At 38.5% G+C, this 21,949-nt stretch overlaps 1 protein-coding gene across 22 annotated transcripts in view; it reads left to right on the forward strand.

The window, feature by feature from the left end:
• Window positions 1-21,949, forward strand: part of UTRN (utrophin) — a 555,518-nt gene that overhangs the window by 252,376 nt on the left and 281,193 nt on the right. For all 22 annotated transcript variants that reach the window (XM_060419779.1, XM_060419784.1, XM_060419780.1 and 19 more), the window contains 6 exons: window positions 813-948; window positions 2,591-2,740; window positions 6,260-6,335; window positions 15,490-15,704; window positions 18,984-19,101; window positions 21,220-21,425. In XM_060419779.1, coding sequence (XP_060275762.1) covers window positions 813-948; window positions 2,591-2,740; window positions 6,260-6,335; window positions 15,490-15,704; window positions 18,984-19,101; window positions 21,220-21,425 — 901 coding nt within the window. The remainder of the gene's footprint in view (window positions 1-812; window positions 949-2,590; window positions 2,741-6,259; window positions 6,336-15,489; window positions 15,705-18,983; window positions 19,102-21,219; window positions 21,426-21,949) is intronic.

Raw genomic sequence — 21,949 nt, forward strand, 5'->3', positions numbered from 1 at the left:
CTTTCAAACTCTTTCTTAAAAATCGTGTTTGTCAAATGAGTTCTGATCATATTCTCATCTTTTGACAGATGGTTTATATAATTATAAATGTTATTCTTATAACATTAAAAGATGTAATTAAGGCAGTTCCTTTTTTATATTCGTATGACTGTTTCCTTATGTCCTTTAAAACTTTGGCTTTGTTTTTCTAAACCCTTTTTTGTAACTTGGTGCTATATTCAAATATAATACTTATTTTAATGAGCTCATCAAATTCCCATTTTTCTTGTCTTTCCTAATATTTCTAAAAATTTCCCATTTTTGGTATCTTGCCTTGTTCTTGCTCTTTCTTTCCTATGAATAAAGTAGAGTAATAGTTGCCCCCTAATGTGAATGTCATATAATGATACCTTTCTATCTCCATGGAGTACTCAAAGAGAATTATGTATTTTTCCTTATTATTTTAGATAAAGACATTTTTCATGTTTTCTTTTTAAAGCCTCCATTATGCTGTATGGTGGTGTCTAGCTTTAAAAAGTCCTTTGTATTAAATTTATACATAGTTTTTATGATGAAGGAAGACAACATTTTTTAGTTTCAATATTTTTTAATTTATTGAAGGAAGAAATCTTATTCTTATATTTGCATATAACTTTGCAAAATGTATACATTACTATTAATACTCATTTAGAAGTGCATGTTAAAATAATTGATACATATTAAGATTATTTTTTTGTATGTGGCATATTTGGTCAGAATATCCAATGTAGATATATAGTGTTCTAGTTAATTGGTTAATTTTCTCAGTATTTTTAAATAATTTGTCCTTTTAGGTTAAAAGGAGAAAGTAAGCAGATGATGGAGTATAGAGAAAGACTAGATGAGATTATCTGTTGGTTAACAAAGGCTGAGAATGCTGTACAGAAAAGATCAACCACTGAACTGGAAGGAAACCTGCAAGAATTAACAGTAAGTGATTTATTTGTCTCTATATTTGCTGATGCTTTTTTGATGCATGAACATTAACACTAAAAATAAGATATTGCATGACTAAATAAGAAAAGGGGAAGAAGCTTTGTATTTATGGTAAGAGTGGTGAACTTTAAAGAGGAATATATATATATTTTTTTAATTTTAAAGAACAACTGTTATTTCATCATTACAGAGGTAAGGCTTCACTCATGTAAAAATGATGTCATGTGGGTCTAAGTATTGGACCAAAGGATTTTAGAATATTTTAAACTGTCTTCATCATTTTAGAATATAATAATGCTGTGAAGTATAGTTTTTTCCTTTTGGATTTAGAAAATTATTAATTACTGATTACTATCTATAAAATGCAGAGAAGGCAATGGCAACCCACTCCAGTACTCTTGCCTGGAAAGTCCCATGGGCAGAGGAGCCTGGTAGGCTGCAGTCCATGGGGTCGCGAAGAGTCGGACATGACTGAGCGACTTCACTTTTCACTTTTCACTTTCATGGATTGGAGAAGGAAATGGCAACCCATTCCAGTGTTCTTGCCTGGAGAACCCCAGGGACGAGGGAGGCTGGTGGGCTGTCGTCTATGGGGTCACACAGAGTCGGACATGACTGAAGTGATTTAGCAGCAGCAGCAGCAGCAGCAGCATCTATAAAATGAGTTCTACAAGAAGACTCCAAGTGACTTGAGAGTTACTGCAGTTACTGCAGCTTATTATGGACTTAATGTCACAGTTGTATTAATTAAAGTTTCTTTGTTGATCTGCAACCAGCAAGAATTGTTTAAAATTGTATAGGTATACAACATATAAAAATACGTAAAGGTATATAGGTATGTTAATATACCCAAATGTCCATACATTTTATATCCACAAATTTTATATTTTTTGTGTTAAGAATTAAAGCACTGGTAGAGCAATAAGCAAAATGTGCTCACATTTTTATTAAAAGAAATTGTGTGTGAGTATAGATACATATACATGAGTGCAGCAAGGAATATCTAAAATGATACCCACTAATCTGATTAGAGATTTTATCTAAAGGAATAGGATTGAGGTATTTGGGGAAAGAAAATTTTAATACCGATGAAAAATACATGGCAAGTGGTTATTAAGTTTTCATTTCAAAATCTGACAAATATCTAACAAGCTTGTTTGTGTTTATTATAAAAATTTTAGTAGTTTTCTTGGAATATGCCTTTTGTAAACAATTTGGGGTTAGTCACAAGGGTTAGCACAGTATATTGGGATAGGTAGACATGCACGCATAAAATGCTTCTGTTGTTTCTCGGGATTTTTGGCCTTTTGTTAGAATAAACACCATTTTTATGATTTATCTAAGAACAGAGTATTAAGTTGTCAAGATAAATATGATATTATATGACCCTGTTAAGAGGTGCAGAGTTGGGAGTAGTAATTCATTTTCATACAGTGCATTCTGGAAGTGGGAGTTCATTCCCAAATTAGTTACAGTTTGTTAACATCAATTCAGGCTTCTTAGAAGTTTATTTTCCATTTAAGAAATTAAAGGCCCACATTTATAGGACTATTTCCCGTAGAGATTTCTAACACAGTTCTTGATCTTTTACTGGCATGACAAACTTTTAACCATACCTCTCTTCTGACTCTCTTAGGACTTAACCCAGGAGATGGATGTACAAGCTGAGAAACTCAAGTGGCTGAATAGAACTGAACTGGAAATGCTTTCAGATAAAAGTCTGAGTTTACATGAAAGAGAAAAAGTTTCAGAGAGCTTAAGAACTGTAAATTCGTCATGGAATAAGGTATGCATTAAGAATTACTGTGATACCTTTTTCATGTTTATTGATTTTGTTCTCAAAGAAGTGGGATTATGCAACTGTTTTAAGTGTCCCCAAATATGGGCACATTTTACTAATGCTTACTAGTATTGATAATTATATTTTTTTCATCTGTCATAGATGGAAGCTTATGCTCTCAAAGAATACTTATTTCACATGGGATTTTTTGGCATAGAAGATTTTATATGTTATATACTATATTAAATAATGAGTGTATATTAGAATTAGGCAATAAAATGCTAATAATTATGCTCTGAAAAATGAAAGCCTTAAAATAACTTTGTGATGTAGCATGTGACTTTTCATATATATAGATTTATTTCAAATGATTTTATTCATTCAGAATGTATTTACTAGGTCCCATCACTTCATGGCAAATAGATGGGGAAACAATGGAAACAGTGTCAGACTTAATTTTTTTGGGCTCCAAAATCACTGAGTATGATGATTGCAGCCGTGAAATTAAAAGACGTTTACTCCTTGAAAAGAAAGTTATGACCAACCTAGATAGCGTGTTAAAAAGCAGAGATATTACTTTGCCAACAAAGGTCAGTCTAGTCAAGGCTATGGTTTTCCAGTGGTCATGTATGGATGTGAGAGTTGGACTGTGAAGAAAGCTGAGTGCCGAAGAATTGATGCTTTTGAACTGTGGTGTTGGAGAAGACTCTTGAGAGTCCCTTGGTCTGCAAGGAGATCCAACCAGGCTATCCTAAGGGATATCAGTCCTGGGTGTTCATTGGAAGGACTGATGTTGAGGCTGAAACTCCAATACTTTGGCCACCTCATGCGAAGAGTTGACTCATTGGAAAAGAGTCTGATGCTGGGAGGAATTGGGGGCAGGAGAAGGGGACGACAGAGGATGAGATGGCTGGATGGCATCACTGACTCGACGGACATGAGTTTGGGTGAACTCCGGGAGTTGGTGATGGACAGGGAGGCCTGGCGTGCTGTGATTCATGGGGTTGCAAAGAGTCGGGCATGACTGATCGACTGAACTGAACTGAACTGAAGTAGGTTGTAATGGTATGTGCTACCAATATGACTAAGATAAAGTCCTTTTTCTCACACCATTGCTTCTTTTGCAGTTGAATCAGAGGTAAAGTAATAGGTTTCTATTTATTTTGACTTGGATACATAGCATAATGGGGCTTCCCAAGTTTCATAGTGGTAAAGAATCCGTTGGCCAATGCAGGAGATGCAAGAGACTCAGTTTGATTCCTGGAGTGGGAAGATCCCCTGGAGTAGGAAATGTCAACCCATTCCTGTATTCTTACCTGGAAAAGCCTGCGGACAGAGGAGCCTGGCGGGCTGCAGTTTGTGGTGTTGCAAAGAGTTGGACATGACTGAGTCGATGAGCACATACTCAGTAAGAAGTCTGTTTGGCACATTGAACAGATATGTTTCTGTCTTGGTTTGGACAGGACCCATATCAGTCATTTTTTTTTCTTCTCCATCCTTTTAGAATGATAGCCATTCTTCTATATCTAATGATTTAGATACTTTATTGACCCAGCCTCTCTGCTTGAGAACTGCTGTCTTGATGGGTCACTGTTACTGATGACTCACACAGCTGTATCTCTGGCCTCGCCCTCTCTCCCCATTCAGACCTCATTACAGCTGCGTCCTTAGCATCTGTACTTTGATATCTATGACATCTAATAGGCATCTGATACTAACATACAAGACGAGTACCTGACTCCACCTCCCTCTGGGGTCTTAGTTTACGTTTCCCACCTCAATTACTGGTAATCACATCCTTATTATGGTTTATGCCAAAACTCTGGACTCAGTTTTACAACATGTGAATTATATCTCAGTGAAAAACAAATGAATAAACCCTGGAGTCACCATCATCAGCTTCTCCTTCAAAATTCCTGTCTCCTTGATGGACAGTTTGAATGGAAGGCTCCATGAGTAGATACACAATAAGGCAAATGGAGCAATTTTAACAAATGTCGATATTGAGTGGCACATGGGTATTCCCTGGGCAATTCTTTCCTCTTTTCTTAGGCTTGCGAAATTTCATAAACTTGGCCACTTCTCACTGCCTCCGTGGCCACTAAGTTGTTTCCTGTGTGATCATCATTGCCGTCATCTCGTGTGATTCCTGCCACGGCCACTTCATTGGCCTCCCTTTTGCCTCACTTTCCCCTTTGTCTGTCTCTCCTTAACAAAGCAACCAAAGTATTTGTTAAGAATCATTCAGGTCAAGTAAATCCCCTGAGAAAAACCCACTAATAGTATTCCATCTCATTCAGAGTAACGGCCAAAGTCCTGATGGTGGCTTATGAGGCTGTCATGTTCTGGCTTCCTGTTATCTCCCTGACTTCATCTGCTACGCTCTCTCCTTGCTGTTTTTCAGACGTGTTGGCCCCGTGTCCAACATGCCAGACTCAGCTTGTGCATATTCAGTCGGACCACATGTATTTATTTAACACAGAGGATGACAATGGGTATTGTGTAGAATAGGGCATGCTGGTCACTTTGGGAGCACAATGTCAGACAGAGCTTCCTTTATTGCAGGACTTCACATAGATTCTACACTAATTATGTGAGTTATGAGAATCTAAGACCAAGCAAAAGCAAGGCTCATCATGTAGAGAATTTCAACAGACACATTTTAGGAAATACTAATCTGGAATTTTTCATTAATTCATGCTTTTATTTGCTCAGTAGGATTTTACTGGGCTCTCATTTTATGCCAGGTACCATTCTAAGAACTGGAAATGTAGCCAAGAGTATGAAAATGCTTCTTACCCCAAAGAGCTCATTGTGGGTGAGACAGGTAGATAAGCAATTATAACAAGGAGGTATCTGTGGGAATATAAAAGTGGAGAACCTACCTAACTTTGGGTGGTAGCCACGGAAGGTTTTGTGGAGTTCATATTCAAGCTAATTTACTAAAGATGAATGAGTATTAGTCAGATGGAGGGTTGGAGGGAAAGGCATTGCAGGGAAAAGAAGCACAAATGACAGGAGCTAGAGGAGACAGAGAGTGAAGCGGATGTCAGGGAGACAGGTGATGACTCCACTCTTGGACATATCTGAATATATACAATTGACAGGAAGAGGATGACTGAAGATCTGTTTTGGAAAGTCATCAGTCTCTTGAAACTCCACTTGATAAATGAAGCAATTAGAAACCAGGACCCGGGGAGAGAGGCCAGGATCAAGCATAGAATATCTATCACAGAGGTGGGAGTAAAACCACCATTGTAAAATACCAAGAGAATCAAGGGAGAGGAAGTGGCAGTATTAAATGTTGTACAGGAGCAGGCCGGCTAAGGACTGGATGACATTCTTGATGTCAGTTGGGGGTCAGGCAAGACCCCACTGAATAGTGAAAGTGGACACAGAAGCTTAGGCATTGAGGAGGGGCAGGAAAATGACAGCAAGATCATTTAGAAGAATGCTTTCTTTTGAAAATATCATCGTCCGTATTTATATACTATTCTTCTCTTTCTGTTTGGCCTGATGCTGTAGATATGCAGAGAAGTGCCTGGTGTGCTGAAGGAACGCTTCCAGGATCCCTGTTCTGTTGCTCAGATGAGAATTGCTGGTAAGATACAGCTTTTTCCTTCACAAAATTTTTTTATAAACATAGCAGAATTTTATGATTATGAGCATTGTATGTGAACTAGGAAAACTTATTTAAAAACACAATGCAGTTATGACTTATTATTCTGCTTTCAATCATTTGAAAAGAATGTCTTCTCTAAACACAAGATGTATTTCACTGCCTAGTGTGTGCAAGGCATTTCCTCTCATGGGAAATAAGACTTTTAGCCTTTCTTGAACATGGAACCTGAGCCCCCCAAAAGCTTGCTGAAGGCGAGGGGAGAAGCAAGGTGGGGACGCTGGGGAAATAGTTTTCTAGGGACATGCAGCTTTTCAGCAAATCAATGGTAGGTCATTGTGTTAGCATGTTCTGGAGATGTGTAACTAGGCACTGATGACTGAAAACAAAAAGTTTGGATATCCCCGGGAGAAGGAGTTTAAGAGGTGTCCATCTCAAGGAGGCTATTTGTGGACAAATGCTGATCACTCAGATAGGGGAATGAAGAGTGTTTTCTCACTATTCATTTCCTTCCCTTTGCTGAGGCTAGAGTGCAGGCTACTGCCCCATAACCCCTGTGACCTCTGCTAATTAATCACTGCTTTGCAAGCTCTCTGAACCACCTTGGCCGGCTCTCCTGCTGTTGAGTCACCAGGCAGAACCTCAGATGTGATTAACCCTGTGTGCTTCCTGTGTGCCATCTGCTGCCTCTCTCCTTCCTCCTCTGTCCTCCTGCTCTTCCTCCTGCTCCTTCTACCCCTCCTCCTTTCTTCTCACTCCTCCTCTCTTCTTTCTCCTGTTCCCCTTCTGGAGTCGGAAACTGATGAGTGACAGGACTTTTTTTCTTCTTTTTTTTGGAAGCTTATTCAGGGCCAAGTTTGTATTCCGTTTTTAATTGTATTTCCCAATACCTTGTACAGGAAATACCTGGCACCTGATTGGTTTTGTCGATCAAGATCCAGAACACTTGGATTAGCATTTGGGTCCTGCTGCTTTGTCACCTCAAGTTCAACTCCATAACCATAGGGAAGAGGCCTGATGCATTTTGCAAAAGCACATTAGGTTATTATTTAGAAGAACGCTTTCTCTTTTGAAAATATCATCATGCGTATTCATATACTATTCTCTTTCTGTTTGGCCTGATGCTGTAGATTTGCAGAGAAGTGCCAATGACTTACATCATTATCTAACATCATTATGGCAAAGGAGCGGGGAAAATTTGAATGCATATTTAAAAGTACAAAAAACACAGCACTGTAAATCAACTATGCTCCAATAAAAATTTAAAAGTATATATCCAAACAATAAAAATAAAAAATAAAGTACAAAAAGCTGCCAGCAAAACTGCACCTTCCATTAGGTGGGCAGTTTATTCTTCATAAGATATTCCTCCCTGAAGTGTGAAACCTGAAGCTAATTCCAGTGTGCTCTGTGCCTCCTATATAGTATTGTAATTCAGATTTTTATTATTCCTTTAAAAATTATATTAAAAAATAAAGTTAACTGTTTCAAGGTGAACAATTCAAGGACATTCCACAGTGTTTTGCAGCCACCGTCTCTGTCTCGTTTGAAAATATTTCCATCACTCCAGATTGAAAACTCTTACTCAACAGTTTGTCCCCTTCCCTTCTAGCCCCATCCCCTGGCAACCACAGATCTGTGTTCTGTCTCGATGAATTTATTTGCTCTGGATTCTTTCACCTGTGTATTGTCTTTGAGGTCTATATATGCTAGCTTCTTGCCGACTATACTCAGATGGGCACTCAGCACTGAAGACCAACTCACTGCACTTTCTTCTGAGTGCCCCTTGCTCATTTCTCTACTAATGACCTCATCTCATTTTTAAAAACTAAAGTACTGTTTGTTCAATGAGGTCTTCTTTTTCCCATCACAGACTCCCTCCATCTGCCTTCCTGTGTACCCACAAACTACATGCTTTCTTCCTATTCAGTGGAAGAGTTATCTCCATTTCGAAGACCACCTCCTTGTCCACTTGTGCTACAGATCACACCCTCTCTTGAGTTTAACTGATCCCCTTTGTCTCCTCTACTGGATCATTCTTATTAGCATACATCTTGATGCTTGTAACTCTGCTGTTGTTGCTGCTAAGTCGCTTCAGTCATGTCCGACTTCGTGCAACCCCATAGACGGCAGCCAACCAGGCTCGCCCATCCCTGGGATTCTCTAGGCAAGAACACTGGAGTGGGTTGCCATTTCTTTCTCCAATGCATGAAAGTGAAGTCGCTCAGTCACGTCCGATTCTTCGCGACCCCATGGACTGCAGCCCACCAGGCTCCTCTGTTCATGGGATTTTCCAGGCAAGAGCACTGGAGTGGGGTGCCATTGCCTTCTCCGCTTGTAGTGCTAGTATAGTCATTTAAACTGATGTATAGTATTTCGTGGCATGGGTGTACCTTAATCCTCAGAGCTTTCTTCTGTAGCTTTGTTCACCAGTCCCATGACTTTAGACACTTTATAACTTTAGGTAATTTGGCCAGTTCTTAGGCCAGTGCACTTGGAATCACCCTTGACTCTTCTCTGGGTTTCAAATCCAATCCATTGCCACCCTGTGCCAGTTCCATGGCCCATCCCTGCTCTTAAACTATTTATCTTTCATATAGATTGTTGGAATATTCTCCTAAATTACTGTTTGGATTCTATTCTGATCTTACCCCTCATCGATTATTCTGATAGCAGCCAAGCAATAGCTCTAGAAAACAAGTTTGATGTGTTATTCCTTTGATTTCAGTCTTTTAATCATTTCCACCATACATAAGTGATTTCTGTTCCCTTACCATGGTCCAGAAGACCATGTATGATCTGTCTGCTACCCATCTCTGTAATCCCATTCCTTACCACTTTTCCTTTGTTATTCTCCTTCAGACATACTGGTCTTCTTGCTGTTTCTAATATGTCAAAAACATTTCCATTTATGGCCCTTGTGCTTGCTATTTCTTCTTTCTTTCTTATCCACATGTCCTTCCCTCAGTTATTACATGTTTCACATACTCACTTCATTTAGTTCTCATATATTCCCTTTTTAGATGGGTCTTTCCTGACCTGAGCACCATAACTCAGTTACATCCTCTCTCCAAGATCCATCCTGTCTCTCTCCAGCTTCTTGCATTGGATTTACTGTATGCCATATATCCATCCCTAGGGGCTCAGATGGTGAAGAATCTTCCTACAGTGAGGGAGACCCAGGTTTGATCCCTGGGTCATGAAGATCCTCTGGAGAAGGGAATGACAACCACTCCACTATTCTTGCCTGGAGAATTCCATGAACAGAGAAGCCTGGCAGACTACAGTCCATGGGAACGCAAAGAGTCGGACATGAATGAGCAACTAACATTTTCACTTTCGTATATCCATCCACTCCCACCAGAATGCAACCTCCATGAGGTCAAGGCCTTTGTCTTGAAGTGAAGTGAAGTGAAGTCACTCAGTCATGTCTGACTCTTTGCGATACTGTAGACTGTAGCCTACCATGCTTCTCTATCCATGGGATTTTCCAGGCAAGAATACTGGAGTGGGTTGCCATTTCCTTCTCCAGAGGATCTTCCCGACCCAGGGATCGAACCCGGGTCTCCTGCATTGTAGGCAGATGCTTTGCCATCTGAGCTACCAGTGAAGTCTTATACATTCCCATACCTGTAGCATCTAGTCAAGTGCCTTGCGTATAGTAGGTTCTTAATAGATGCTGATGAAGCAATGGATGGATAATGTAGGTTGTTTTCAATTTTTTAAAACTACAAAAAGTAACAGTGAGGATCAGGCAGAATGATGGGTGAGTTATTCTCCAGGGTATATCATGGTGAAGTACTGGGGTGACCATGGTGAATATCGGCAACTTTACTTCACTAACTGCAGTCTAGACTAGTTGTTCCAGATTACCTATCTACCTGCTGAATATGAACCTTTCCACTCATTGTTCTACATTGTTCTCAGCACTCCAACATTTTATCCTCAGAACTCCTGTATGCTCTTAAAAATTATTGATTTACCCCCTTTTGTTTGTGTGTTATGTTTATTAGTGTTTATCTAATTAGAAAGTAAAACTGAAAAATTTCAAAGATTATTTGTTTGTTAATTTGTTCAAAAGACAATAAAAATACATTCTGTCAATAAAATATTTTATAAGATATTAACATAAGAAAGTGTACCTTCCAAAACAGAAAAAATCAGAAAAGTGACAGCATTACATTTTTGAAAATTTTAAATTTCTGGCATAAGCGAAGAAACTTAGATTCTTGTATCAGCTTCTGCATTTGCTCAGTTCTGATATCATATATCTTGTAGCCTTGGGTAAAATGAGACTTTACATTTGAGAAAGAATGAGCGGGAAGAGCAAATAACTTATAATGATGATGCTTTTGGTTTAGGCATACACATTCCTTGGAAGGATCTCTCAGGACCTAGAGATCCCCAGACATCACATTTGGAACATGTGACCTGTGGAAATAGGGTGCTTGATTTCAATTTGTATTTCCTCAGTTATCTGTGTGCTTGAGCCTTTAAAAAGTATGTTTATTGTCTTTCTTACTTCCTCTTCTGTGGATTGTTGGTTGATGTCTTTGAGTTTAAAAAAAAATATTTAAGTTACTAATTCCTTGTCTGGAATGTGCATTGCAAATGATGAGTAAGTGAGTGAAAGTTGCTCAGTCATATCCAGCTCTTTGTGACCCCTTGTGACCCCATGGACTATACAGTTCATGAAATTCTTCAGGCCAGAATACTGGAGTGGATAGCCTTTCCCTTCTCCAGGGGGCTCTTTCCAACCCAGGGATCGAACCCAGGTCTCCTGCATTGCAGGCAATTCTTTACCAGCTGAGCCACAAGGGAAGCCCAAGAATATTGGAGTGGGTAGCCTATCTCTTCTCCAGCAGATCTTCCCGACCCAGGTATCAAACCAGGGTCTTCTGCATTGCAGGCGGATTCTTTACCAACTGAGCTATCAGGGAAGTCCTACCTTCTCCCTTAATCTGTGGCTTTTAAAATTTTTGTTTGTGGTACTAGTTTCATAATTCTTAAACATTAGTGATCTATTAGTAGCTTTCTTTTTTGTGATTTATTTTAGAGCTCCTTTAGTCCTCTGAAATCATAAAGATTATTCTTCTATATTTTACAATTTTAGTTTTCATATTCAGGTCCTTCATTCCACAGAAAATTAGCTTTCCCAAGATGCATATGAGATAAAAATCTGTCCTATTACCTTCCAACTGCACCCATGGGTCATGACTTTTCCCAGCATCACTTATTGACCAGTGTATTCTTCAGTGATCTACAGTTTAGTCTCTGCCAAGGTCAGGTTTCTCTGCCACCTGTGCACTGTGGTTCTTCTCTTCTCGTGGTCTATTTGAATGTTTGGATCTATAATACTCGAAGTTAATCATTCATTATTAGCTGAGAAATACAACTAAATATCTGGTAGGGCATAACCCTCTATCCAAAAAAAATTGTTTTGACTGTTCTTGACCCTTTTCTTTCCAAATTAATTTTAAAATCAGAGTTCAAATATATAATTTTGTCAAGTTACAAACCTGTTGGGACTTTTCTAAACATTTCCAACTTTTAAGGAAAAAGACTTGGCAATTAGTAGTAAATACATTAAATATTTTCATGTTTTTTACTCCAGTGATTCTGTTTTGGGAGTTATCTACTAAGATGGCAATCAGAAATGTAAAGATACAAAATTATAGAGAAATGTAAAGATAGAAAAAGATACATCTTACAATTTCTTATTTTTCTAGTTTTGTTGCTTTGTTTTTGCAAGTTCTTTTTTTTTTCTAATTCAACAAATATTTATTGGGCATCTACTATGTGCCAGGTATAGTTCTAACTGTCAGGGATTCATCAGTAAATACACATAAATGAATGAAATACATGGTATGTTAGAGGAGAAACGGAGATGTGTAAGAGAGACTGTGCCACTGAGTTGGCTCTGGAACACATGAAGAAATTAGGTGTGCTGAGAGAATATTGAGATTTTAAAAAGAGCAGCATGAGACCTAATTTAGAAGATGACAAGTAAGCAAAGACTAAGAGAAAAATCACTTCTGTTGAATTTCTTTAATATTCCTTAATATTAAGAGTATTATTTTTTCTTTTTTTTTTTTGATGGTACAGGCTTGCTTTTTATTATTATTATTTTTTAATGTTCTCTGACTTTCAGTGTTGTCCTAGGAATTTGAAAGTATCCTTGATAGATATAACTGTACCTGTGTTAAGTTCTGTTGATAATACCTTACCTGAAAACTGACAAATGATAAACACCTAGGTATAAAAAGTTTGTTTTAAAGCTTTCAGAGTAATGATTTTTAAGCTCTTTTTGTTTGTTCGAAAAACAAAGAGTTAAAAGTATTACTAACCCCTCTATAATGCTGTTAATTAAATGTATTGATGGGAGGGATCTTGATTTATCAAGCTTTTCTCTGAACTTGGAATATTACATCTAAACATTTACATATGGCTGATCAGCCCCTACATATGGACAGAAGCAAGTAATCGCATACACAGTTTAGGTCAAAACTTGACTATTTAGGGAAAGAAAGGGTTAATCTAGATTATCTGAATTGACTTTGATGGATGACCAGAAAATATCTTGATTTTCAGGTCCCTTAGAGCCATGGATGGAAGCTAAAGATTTTAATGCATTTACTGGTTTCTTTTGATTGGCAGTGGCTCTATGGAATGTTGTGTTGAGAAGGTACATCTTAAGTCATTGAGAAAAAATGTAATTGTTAGAAATGTCTGCGATGCAAAGAAATAGGACAAAGAGACAGCGCTTGTGCCAAGTATTCGTCAGCTTTGACCTACATTGGCAGAGTTAGCTTATGTGCCTCATCAAGTCTGCGGGCCCAGCATGTCAAGGTTTTGTAAAAGCAAAACCAAGGGCTTGTGCTTTCTGTGCTTGTAAAATCTGTACTGAAAACCAGTGAGCAAGAATGGACTGAGTCACAGAGAAGAAAGACTGAAGTCTCCATCTCTAAGAGTGTGTCATAATTCTAAGTGGAAAATATGGCTGGTGGGCACAAAATGACATTCTTGTGTTAGAAGATCGAGAAAGGCAACTAAAAACAGGAATATTCGGGACCTATCCTTTAAGTGAACTGAGTGGAATTCTGCCAGCAGGTGTTTCCTAGTCATAGTGCCACTTTTTGTGAGGTGCTTACATCCTCCACCCTTCTTTGTTGCCTGTGAGAGGCTGTGCTCAGCATCTGGCACTAATAGAAACATTAGAATTGCAAAGTCTTTTTTTAGCTTATTATGACTAACTTTGAGTTTCATACCCTATTACTTTGCATCTTCAAACCTACTTTTTCCCCTCAGTTCGATTGAGAAATAACTGACATATATCATTGTATAAGTTTGAGGTGTATAGCATGATGGTCTGATTTACATGTATTGTGAAATGATTATCGTAAATGGGTCATCTTCTCATATCGACATAATTAACAAAAGAAAAGAGGAAAAAATTTTCTTCTTATGGGGAGACCTCATAGTGTTTACTCTCCTAACTTTTCTGTATCTCATACAGCACGGTTAACTATAGCCTTCATGTTGTATATTACATCCCTAGTGTTTATCTTGTAACTGGATCTTTGTACCTTTTGACCACCTTTTCTTATTTCCCCTCCCTCCTCCCCTTCACTTCTGGTAGCCACAGGTCTGATTGTCTCTTTTCCTATGATTTTTTTTTTTCCTCGTTTGGACACCACACATAAGTGAGATCATACAGTATTTGCCTTTCTCTAGCTGACTTACTTAACTCAGCATAATACCTTCAAGGTCCATCCATCTTGTCTCAAATGATAGGATTTTTCTCACTTTTTTATATCTGAGTTCTGTGTATACATATGTATTTCAGTGTTAACCTCTTAGCAGATATATGGTTTGCAAGTACTCTTTCCTGATCTGTGTATGTTGTCTTTTCTTCATTGTGTTGATGGTTTCTTTTGCTCTGTAGAAGCTTTTTAGTTTGATGGTAGTCCCACTTGTTCAGTTTTGATTTTGTTGCTTATGCTTTGTATTCTTCAGGTGTTATATTCAAAGAGTCAATACCATGATCTGTGTCAAGGAGCTTTAATTTCTATGTTTTCTTCTAGGAGTTTCATAGTTTCAGGTCTTACATTTAAGTCTTTTGTAAATGGTGTAAGACATTTATTCTTTTACATGTGAACGTCCAATCATCTTAGCATCATGTATTGAAAAGACTATCTTTTCTCCATTGAATATTCTTGGCTCCCTTGTCAATTATTAGTTGGCTGTATCTGCAAATCTTTTTTAAAGTAAAAGTTTAAGAGGAGTCTAAGTATTTAGCCATAAGAAAAAGGGTAACTAAAAGTTAGTGACTATAAATAAATATTGTTACCTAGGTATTCACAATAGTGTTTATTAAAATGACTAATATGTTATAAAGTTAAGAAAAAAAAGGACGGAAAATTACAAATAAATTGGCTTTATAATTAAAGCAAAAACATCTTGACAAAATAAAATAACACTCCTAATTTTCTCATGGTTGATGTATTTTTTACAATTTTCTCTTGATATTGGTCTTAGTTACTGTTAGTTGCTTTTGAGTTATTGCTACCCTCGAATAGGCTATGTGCATGCTAGGTCACTTCAGTTGTGTCCGACTCTGTGTAGCCCTATGGACCTTAGCCCACCAGGCTCCTCTGTCCATGGGATTCTCCAGGCAAGAATACTGGAGTGGGTTGCCATGCCCACCTCCAGGGAATCTTCTCAACCCAGGGATTGAACCTGCTTTTTTTTTTGTCTCCTGCATTGGCAGGTGGGTTCTTTACCATTAGTGCCACCTAGGAAGCCCAAAATACGGTGAGACTGCCTTTAATTAGCTTTATTGCAGCAATACGTCTTATAGATATTTCAGGAAGTAACATTGCCATTTCAGTATTAAAAAAGAAAAACTGAGGGAGGGTATGTATGTGTACTTATGACTGATTCTTGTTGTAAGGCAGAAACCAACACAACATTGTAAAGCAATTATCCTCCAATTAAAAAAAAAACCCTCTTTCAATCATTTTACTTACTTAAAGTAAAATTTACATAAATACACATATACATACATCTCCGTTATATCACCAGTATCAGAATATCCTGCTGTGTCATTAATACTTTGCTTCATTTTTAATTTCAGCTCATCCCAGTGTCCAAAAGGTGGTGCTAGCATCATCTGCATCAGATATTCCTGTTGCATCTCCTCGTACTTCAGAAATTTCAGTTCCTGCTGATCTGGATAAGACGATAACAGAACTAGCCGACTGGCTGGTATTGATCGACCAGATGCTGAAGTCCAACATTGTCACTGTCGGGGATGTAGAAGAGATCAATAAGACAATTTCGCGAATGAAAGTAGGTACCTAGTGTAAAGGTTTGTCGTGGAAACACCACAGCACAGGAGTAGACAAGATCTGTTTGGATCGCTTCTGTTTATCTTAAACTCTGCGAGAATGAGCTTTAAAAAAATTGTTTTTTAAAAGTGTTTCTTTCCCATTGAATCTGCCGTGTTTTCATCCCACTGAATTCTTAACTCACATAAATGATTTAAGCTGCACTTCCTTAAGAACAGGAAGGCCCCTGAAAGATGCCAGGATGCTTTCAACCAAATTTTCCATCATCTATCCGACTTGCTTGATGAGTTGCACTTCCACTGTGAGGTGTCAGAGTGATGTTCTTCAACTCCAACAAAGGATGATCTCTGGGAGGGACTCTGGGTATGTCACATCCAACGCTGCTGCCTTAATGAGCCGGGTCTGAAGGGCTTCCACCAGCGCGTCTTGATCAATTAGTAGACCTCTGCTGATGTTGATGAGGATGATGGTGGGCTTCATTAACCTCAGTTCCCGCCTCCTGATCAGGCCCTGGGTCTGGGGCTTCAGGCTCACAGCCAGCATCACAAAGTCCGACCGCTGAAGCAGGTCACCCAGCCTCTCACAGTACGTGGCCCCGACAGCTTCCTTCTCCAATTTTCAGTACTCTTCTGTTAATAAACCGCTTTGGGGGCTTCCCTGGTGGCTCAGATGGTAAAGCGTCTGCCTGCAATGAGGGAGATCCGGGTTCGATCCCTGGGTCGGGAAGATCCCCTGGAGAAGGAAATGGCAACTCACTCCAGTATTCTTGCTTGGAAAATTCCATAGACAGAGGAGCCTGGTAAGCTACAGTCCATGCGGTTGCAAAGAGTCGGACATGACTGAGTGATGTCATTTCACTTTCACAAGGAAAGCAACTGTGCTTGTGTCTGAAAAGCAGATGCAAAATGATTAATTAGGGGGACTGACTGCACAGGAGTGAACGGCGACGAGCCCTTCCTTAGCGAAGTTATCGCCTCCATCCACTCCTGGGTCCCGGTGGCACTGCAGAAGCTCAGATGCCAGTGCACTGACTGGAGAGGCAGTAGGTCTGAAGCAGCCTGGCCCTACCGGGTTGCCTCCAAGATGCTCATGACATGGACCACCCTGCCACCCCCGGCCCCTCAGGGCAGAGTCCACGTTCCTCTTAAAAGTTCTTGATCTGTCAGCCATGCTGGCTAGGTCTGACGAATAAAGCTTTTCTTGCATTTGTGTTGTTTTGGTTAAGAATGTGAGCTGTAGACTCTGTTTTTACGAGCTAAAACTGATGTCCTAAATCTGGCGGTATCAGTATAAATGTAAACTGGTGTTAATTTAGTCCCTAGTGTCATATAGGCATTTGTTGAAGTGCCTTTTCAACCTATATTTCATAATGAGCTTATTTAATTGTTGACATCATCAGTGAGACTCTCCTGACCATAATTTTATTTCTATACATATGCCATTTGATATCAATTTTAAAGTTCTTTCTCCATACTCAGTGTATTTTTGGTCTTGGGCTATATGTTGTCTAGGGATGCTGAAAAGAATATATCAGATAGAAACTAAGAATGAACTATGAAAAATAATAATACAATAGCAGCTATTACTAACTCTTATTAAGTGCTTAGTGTGTGCTAGATGTCTTTCTAAGTATTTAGCATGTATTATCTCATTCACTTTAACAATCTTGTGAAGTAGGTACCAGTTTTATTCCCATATTAAAGTTATATGTGACCAGGCACAGTCTTATAAAAGCCACTGGGCAGGTACAGGCCATGTGGTAGAGGAGCCAGGATGAAGAAAGGGTTACATCCATAATGAAGGAATGCAGGCTATGTGGAATTTTGATGCTTAGAGACAAAATAAATGACATTCCTGGTACAGGGACCAGGGAGAATAAAGATTTGAGGTGGGGAACATGAGGGATGGCTCAACAGTTGTGCAATAAGGAGGTGAAGTGGGAAGTCAGTAAAGTCAGATCAAGTCCACCTTCTGAAGGAGCTTGTGGACTAAGCAAAGCTCTTTGGACTTTCAGTCTGTAAGCAATCGGTAAGCATCTTTTCTTCCCATTTTCTTTTTAAAACTGTGGCTGGAGACTGATCATAAGAATGTTCTGCTTGAGTAAGAAGACTGGGAATAGTGCAAGTGATGCTTAAAACAAGGAGAAAAGCCCTTTCTGAGTGGCTGAGATGATGTCATTGCAATTAGTGGAAATCAGGAACAGAAGAAATGGAATGTGGCTAAGGGTTTGATTTAGTTTCAGATATGTTGTGTTGAAAGGTCCTTATGCCACTTGCAAGGAAATGATCAACATTCATTGAACTGTCTTTGTGTGATTCAGGATTAGAGGTTGTGAATGAGCCATTTAGAAATAATACTTGACACTATAGGAATAATTGAAATCTGAAAAGTTAGGGAATTCACAGAGGAAGAGCTGTGGATTCTCTTTGGAAGTTATATATTTTAATCTTTATGGCTATGTGTGAGTTCGATGCTTAAAACACACCATTTTCCTAATATTGCTAACTTTTCCCTCCTAAGAAACTCAAACTTTCTCAAGCAGCAGTCTTTTATGTCTATGCTGTGCTGTGCTTAATCACTCAGTTGTGTCCGACTCTTTGTGTTTAGGGTTAATTTGCAGTTCTTCTAGTTCGAATTTTTCTAACCGCTCATCTCCACCCTGTAGGTGCCATTAGTTTATGTTCATTTCCGTTGTAGGACAGATGTGCAGAGCATTGGTTGCAGAAATCACTGCTAATGTTTTTGTTTTTTGGTTGCACCAAGTCTTTGTCGCAGGGCATGGGTTTCTCTAGTGACACACAGGCTCAGTAGTTGCCCTCTGCGGGCTTAGTTGCTCCAAGGCATGTGGGATCTTAGTTCCTAGAGCAGTGACTGAACCTGAATCCCTTGCACTGGGAGGTGGATTCTTAACCAGAGACCACCAGGGAAGTCCCCTTGCTGAATGTTTTGAACATACTTTTTAGAGTTCAAAGGGATTTTCTTCATTTAATCTCCTCAGACTTGATATAGCTGAACTGCAAGTGTTTTTATTATTTCTTTTTGTGGAAACAAGAGAGGTAAAATACCTTGCCTGATGATCCAGATAATAAGTGGGAGAGTCAAGATTTGAACCTGGGGCCTCTGACTCCAGAGCCTGCACTTTCTCCTCTATAGCACTGATGCCTCACTGCTCCTTTCCAGAGGAAAACAACAGCTTGGATGGCAGCACACCAGTTATGCTTTGTTAGTGTTTTATCATACGGCTTATTAACCTATCTTAACGATCATTTTGTCTTGACAGATCACAAAGGCTGACTTAGAACAGCGCCATCCTCAGCTCGATTATGTCTTTACATTGGCACAGAATCTGAAAAATAAAGCTTCCAGTTCAGACGTGAGAACAGCAATCACTGAAAAATGTAAGATTTAAAAAATAAAATTATACATCATCACTCACTTTCCTTGAAAATGGTAACATGCACATTTTTGAAGATTATTCAGCCAGAAATGAACATTATTTGATAATTTAATATTTGATAATCTCTATTAATGAAATAGCTTTCCCTTGCTTTTTTAATTTTTTGTGAAGATTGTCATAATTCCCTGATGAATTCCTTAAACTATGAACAGCATTACTTTCTAAGTAATTAGTAATACATTGAAGGTTTTTTTTTTTTTTTTTTCATTTAGGTTAGAATTTCTTTTAAAGAAACCAAAAAGACAAAAGTTAGAGAAACCCATAGGAATAAAAATCCATTCAATTCATTCCAAAAATATGTGTTGAGTAGCTACTGTATACCTGTGTATCTGGCTCTAATTTGAGAATACTTCAGTTAAATACAACATGAAACAAAAATTAAATACAACTCAGCAGCAACAAAGTTCCCTATTTCAAATTGGCTTTCTGGCTTACAGGCATCTGTTAAATCTGTATGACATACAGAACAGTCAGGATTCTTAAGAATGTCATGTAGGGACAATTACTGTCCATTTGCATCATTCCCTTCCTCTCTGTAGCCCTCAGCACTGTCTGTAGCTGTTCTGAAGGATATCTGTTCTTTATAACGTCCTGACATTTCCTAGTCTTCTTACCTTTATTCACATTATGTTTTCTTCTTCTTGGCCTTCTCTCCCCAGGTGAAATTCTACTCGGCAGGTAAAATGTCACCCACTCTGCGAAGTCTTTCCCACCCTCTTTTAGTCCCCAGTGAACTGTATTTTCTATCTTTAGTTCCTGCTATGGCCTTTCCCTCCTATAATTTCATTGTAGATCTCACTATTAATTCTCTCTCCCTTCTATAAGTTGTGAATATTCACCTCTTTGGCCCCAAGATTTCCCACACTGCCCAATACCAATTAGGAACTTAACAAATATTTGTGGCAGAATATGAACTGGAAAGTATTTTATTACCTCGGCTAATATTTCTCCAGGAAAGTCAACTGTTCCCCTTATTAAACATGTTTTGATTTCAACATGAATGTGGCACCAGCAAAGTTATTATAAGAGATGAGTTAGCAGAGAACTTTTAGTGTCTCACACTGTTGGTTTGTTTTTGCTAAGTGAGCCATTTTATTTCTTTTTAAATTAATTGATAGATTGTGTGTGTGTGTGTTCAGTTATGTCTGACTCTTACAACCACATGGACTTGTAGCCTGCCAGGCTCTTCTGTCCAAGGGATTCTCCAGGCAGCAAGGGTTGCCATTTGCTCCTCCAGGGGATCTTCCTGACCCATGGATTGAACCCAGTAGGAGGGTTCTTTACCACTAGTGCCACCTGGGAAGTCTCTTCTTTTTTGTAACTCCCTCTTAAAAATAGAAGAGAAAAGAAAGTAGGAGAGAGAAAAGGAGAAGAGAAAGGGACCAAAAAAGAAAATCAAAGAATGGAAAATAAAAAGAAAGAGTAAAAAAAAGGGAAAAAGAGTCAATATAGATTTTTTATAATAGAAACTGTTGATACATAGAACTTGAATCTCATTTACTTTAAGTGCTTCTCTTAAATATATAAAAATACTTCCTTTTAGAGAGGTTTCATGCTACAGAAAAACAAATGTGAAAAGAACTCTTAAATAGTTTGTTTTCTCTTAAAATCAATGCTACATTAGAGCATTTCCTTAGAGGATGACAAGTGACTGTATCTGTGGTCATAAGATTATATCATAAAGTACTGTTAGAAGTACTGTCATCTCCCTTCTTCAGACCAGGTTCTGTAAATATAAACTAGGTAAGAATTAATTTTTAAAATAATTTTTTATCAGTTTTAAATAGTAAATATCTTTATTGTGAGATATTTTAATGCAATCAGAATAGAGTTTAATTCAACATTTTTTTCTTCAAGGATGATTTCAAAAATGTATCAGTCATACAGTGTGGCAGACATAATAAAATTCCTTTAAAATGTATGTACCATTTGGCTACCTTTCTCTTTTGCATATGTGACCTTATTTACGATGAATTTGGTGTCATGTATTTTTTCCTTTTCCTAATGACTGCTTTCTGGGATTTTTTTTTTTTTTTTTTTAATGTAATGCCTCCTCCAGTGGAAAAGGTCAAGAACCAGTGGGATAACACCCAGCACGGTGTGGAGTTAAGACGGCAGCAGCTGGAGGACATGATTGTTGACAGTCTCCAGTGGGATGACCACAGGGAGGAGACGGAGGAGCTCATGAGAAAGTATGAGGCTCGCCTCTACATTCTGCAACAGGCTCGAAGGGATCCCCTTGTCAAACAGATTTCTGATAATCAAGTAAGTAAGGCTCATTAGTTACTTTCTGGCATTACCAATTTGTGGGATATGCTTTTTTAGTCTATTGTTAACCAGAATTTTTAGGACCCTTGGCATAAAGTTTTCCCAAGGGCTTAGAATGTACATTGAAATTTATATAAAGAATTTGACCAGGAAGGTTTTTTTGGAAAATTTCTAGAGTAATAACGAATAGAAATGTACTTGTATCCCAGAATTACAGCTCACTGATTCTTTGCAGATGGAACACACCCATGAACCAGCATCTAGAAAAAAAACCACCTTCAGAATCCCAGGAATCCTCCTTTTACTCCCTTCTGTAATTATGTTGAAGGTCATTTTTATTTTTGAAATCTCCCAAAATTTTCATGAGGGCTAATGTAGTGAACAAGGGCTTCCCTGGTGACACTAGTGGTAAAGAACCCTCCTTCCAATGCAGGAGACTTAAGAGATGTGGTTTTGATCCCTGGATCAGGAAGATCCCCTGGAGGAGGGCATGGCAGCCCACTCCAGTGTTCATGCTTGGG

Source organism: Ovis aries, chromosome 8 (assembly GCF_016772045.2).
Source record: "Ovis aries strain OAR_USU_Benz2616 breed Rambouillet chromosome 8, ARS-UI_Ramb_v3.0, whole genome shotgun sequence".
NCBI classification, from domain to species: domain Eukaryota; kingdom Metazoa; phylum Chordata; class Mammalia; order Artiodactyla; family Bovidae; genus Ovis; species Ovis aries.